At 40.4% G+C, this 2,500-nt stretch overlaps 1 protein-coding gene across 1 annotated transcript in view; it reads left to right on the top strand.

Annotated features, from left to right (window-relative positions):
- The window catches only part of LOC145409942 (lymphocyte antigen 75-like), a 33,992-nt gene that overhangs the window by 8,424 nt on the left and 23,068 nt on the right, over positions 1-2,500 (top strand). The window contains exons 12-16 of the mRNA XM_080280202.1: positions 50-214; positions 565-669; positions 1,043-1,201; positions 1,745-1,930; positions 2,397-2,500. The exon at positions 2,397-2,500 is cut by the window's right edge and continues 49 nt beyond it. Coding sequence (XP_080136328.1) covers positions 50-214; positions 565-669; positions 1,043-1,201; positions 1,745-1,930; positions 2,397-2,500 — 719 coding nt within the window. The remainder of the gene's footprint in view (positions 1-49; positions 215-564; positions 670-1,042; positions 1,202-1,744; positions 1,931-2,396) is intronic.

Here is a 2,500-nt window from a genome sequence, read left to right as displayed (position 1 = left end):
CGCACAGGAACCGTCTATATTGAATCCCGTATAACTTTTCTCCCCACAGACGAGCGGTACTGCCCAGAGGGATGGCAGCAGGAGGGCGACCACTGCTATCTGTTTATGTCAGGCGAGGAGAAGACGTGGACCTCTGCTCAAACGTACTGCCAAAATCATCATCAGTCCAACCTTGTGTCAATACTTACCTGGACAGAGCAGGATTTTGTTATGAGTAAGTACCTCTCTCTCTCTCTCTCTCTCTCTCTCTCTGCTTATACATAGGAACACCAACTGGATCAAGTCCCTTTCCTCGTAAATTATTTTATCTTGTTCCCTAGAATACTGCAGGGGTGGGTGCGGCTATCAGAGGCGTCCTTTGTCTTCTTAGAGAGGAATAAGGATAAGAATGATGATGATAGGGGTGCGGGTAACGATAATGCTGATGATTCGAGTGATGATGATGATGATAATGAAGATAATAGTGATGGCTGGTGCAAGGTAGAATGGAGTTGGGGTTATGATGATGATAATGATGATGATAATGATATTGAGGTTGATAATGATGACTGCATACTCTCACAGACAACTTAATGACGGGTGGATGGATAGGTCTGCATGATCGCAAAGTTGACAACCAGTGGGAGTGGAGTGACGGATCAGCGGTGACAATATCAAACTGGAATTCTGGTAAGTTGAATATCTCTCTCAGGTGAAGTCAGGATTCCATGGGCTTAAAATGCGGAGTGGATGAGTGTGTGGCCCATTTTTATTTTTTATTTTTTATATTCTTGCTTTTTTGGACTGTGCCTCACCCTATTCTTAGCTAGGAAAGTGACTGGGATGATGATGATAATGACGACGATGATGATGATGATGAATGTGCACGGCATTTCTCTGATATTGATGATGATGATGACTACATTGATGACGATGATGATGGTTATGACTATATTGATGATGATTATGATGATACTGATGATGATGGCGATGATAAAGAGCGATACATTCATCACCCTAATCTAACCTACCCTGACCTCCTCTCCCTCACCTCCTTTCACAGGCGAACCAACAGGAGGAGGCGAGAACTGCGTGGAAATGAAGGTAGACACAGGAAAATGGAATGATTTACCTTGTGATAATGCTCTCCCCTACACATGTAAACGAAAGGCGTCTGATAGTCCAATAGGAGAGATTGTCACCACCACGGAGGTTCCAGATTGTGAGTTACCCTTCTCTCTCTCTCTCTCTCTCTCTCTCTCTCTCTCTCTTCCTGTCTATCTGTCTATCTATCTATCTATCAATCCATCTGTCTGTCTTTAAACATAAGATTTTAATTGTGAAATAGGGTTAGAATGATGACAATGATGATGATGATGATGATGATGATGGTAGGAATAATAATGATGATGACAGCAATGATTATAATAATAATAATAATAATAATAATAATAATAATAATAATAATGATGATGATGATGATGATGAGAATGATGATAATAATAATGATGGTCATAGCGGTGATAAAAATAATAATAATAATAATAATAATAATAATAATAGTAATAATAATCTGATGATAATAATAATGATGATGATAGCAGTGATAATAACAGTAATAAAAATGACGATGATAATAATGATGATAATAATAACGATGGTGATAGCAGTAATAATAATAATAATAATAATAATAATAATAATAATAATAATAACAATAATAATAACAATAATAGTAATTATAATAATAATGAATTCCCAACAGATTCCAATTGTGGCTACGACTGGACAGAGAATCCAGACACAGGCGAATGTTACCGATTAATTCTCGACAATGAACTCAGCTTCCAGGACGCTCGCCTCCACTGCCAAGAACTAAGCTACTACGAAGGACAATCCAGCCCTGATGTGGTGTCTATCTATTCGGCACAAGAGCAAGATTTTGTCTATGGTGAGTCTATGCGTTGTTTTATTAGCTTTTGGTGTCGTTTTGGGGGGTACGTGGCGACAGATTGTACAAAAATGGTGTGTGTGTGTGTGTGTGTGTGTGTGTGTGTGTGTGTGTGTGTGTGTGTGTGTGTGTGTGTGTGTGTGTGAGGGAGAGAGAGAGAGAGAGAGGTATGGACGTTGATGAGGCAAGGGAAATGACAGACTCAAGCTGGTTGAGTGAATTATGGATGGAACAGCACCTTCTCCTTTCAAGAAATTAGCGCACACACACACACACACACACACACACACGGTTTAAAATTCTGGAGTCAAAGAAGGTGAAAATGTTGCAGCAATGAGCAAAATATTCCGTCGAGTATGAGAAGGAAGGACACCCGCACTCGTGGCTGGTATTACACTTCCTCCTCTTCCTCGTCTTCTTCCCTCCTCCTCTTCCTTCTTCTCCTTCATCTTTCTCTTCTCCACAGGCCTAATCTCTGAGCAACACATCAGCCAGTCAACAGTGTGGATAGGCCTGAAGAATGATTACGATGGCTCTGCGTGGACTGATGGATCCCCCTCCGCATACTAT

Source organism: Coenobita brevimanus, chromosome 83 (genome assembly GCF_032717465.1).
Source record: "Coenobita brevimanus isolate Jiangsu-jjx chromosome 83, ASM3271746v2, whole genome shotgun sequence".
Lineage (NCBI taxonomy): Eukaryota > Metazoa > Arthropoda > Malacostraca > Decapoda > Coenobitidae > Coenobita > Coenobita brevimanus.
Note: the sequence above shows the minus strand (reverse complement) of the source record. Positions and strands in the feature narration are given on the sequence as shown.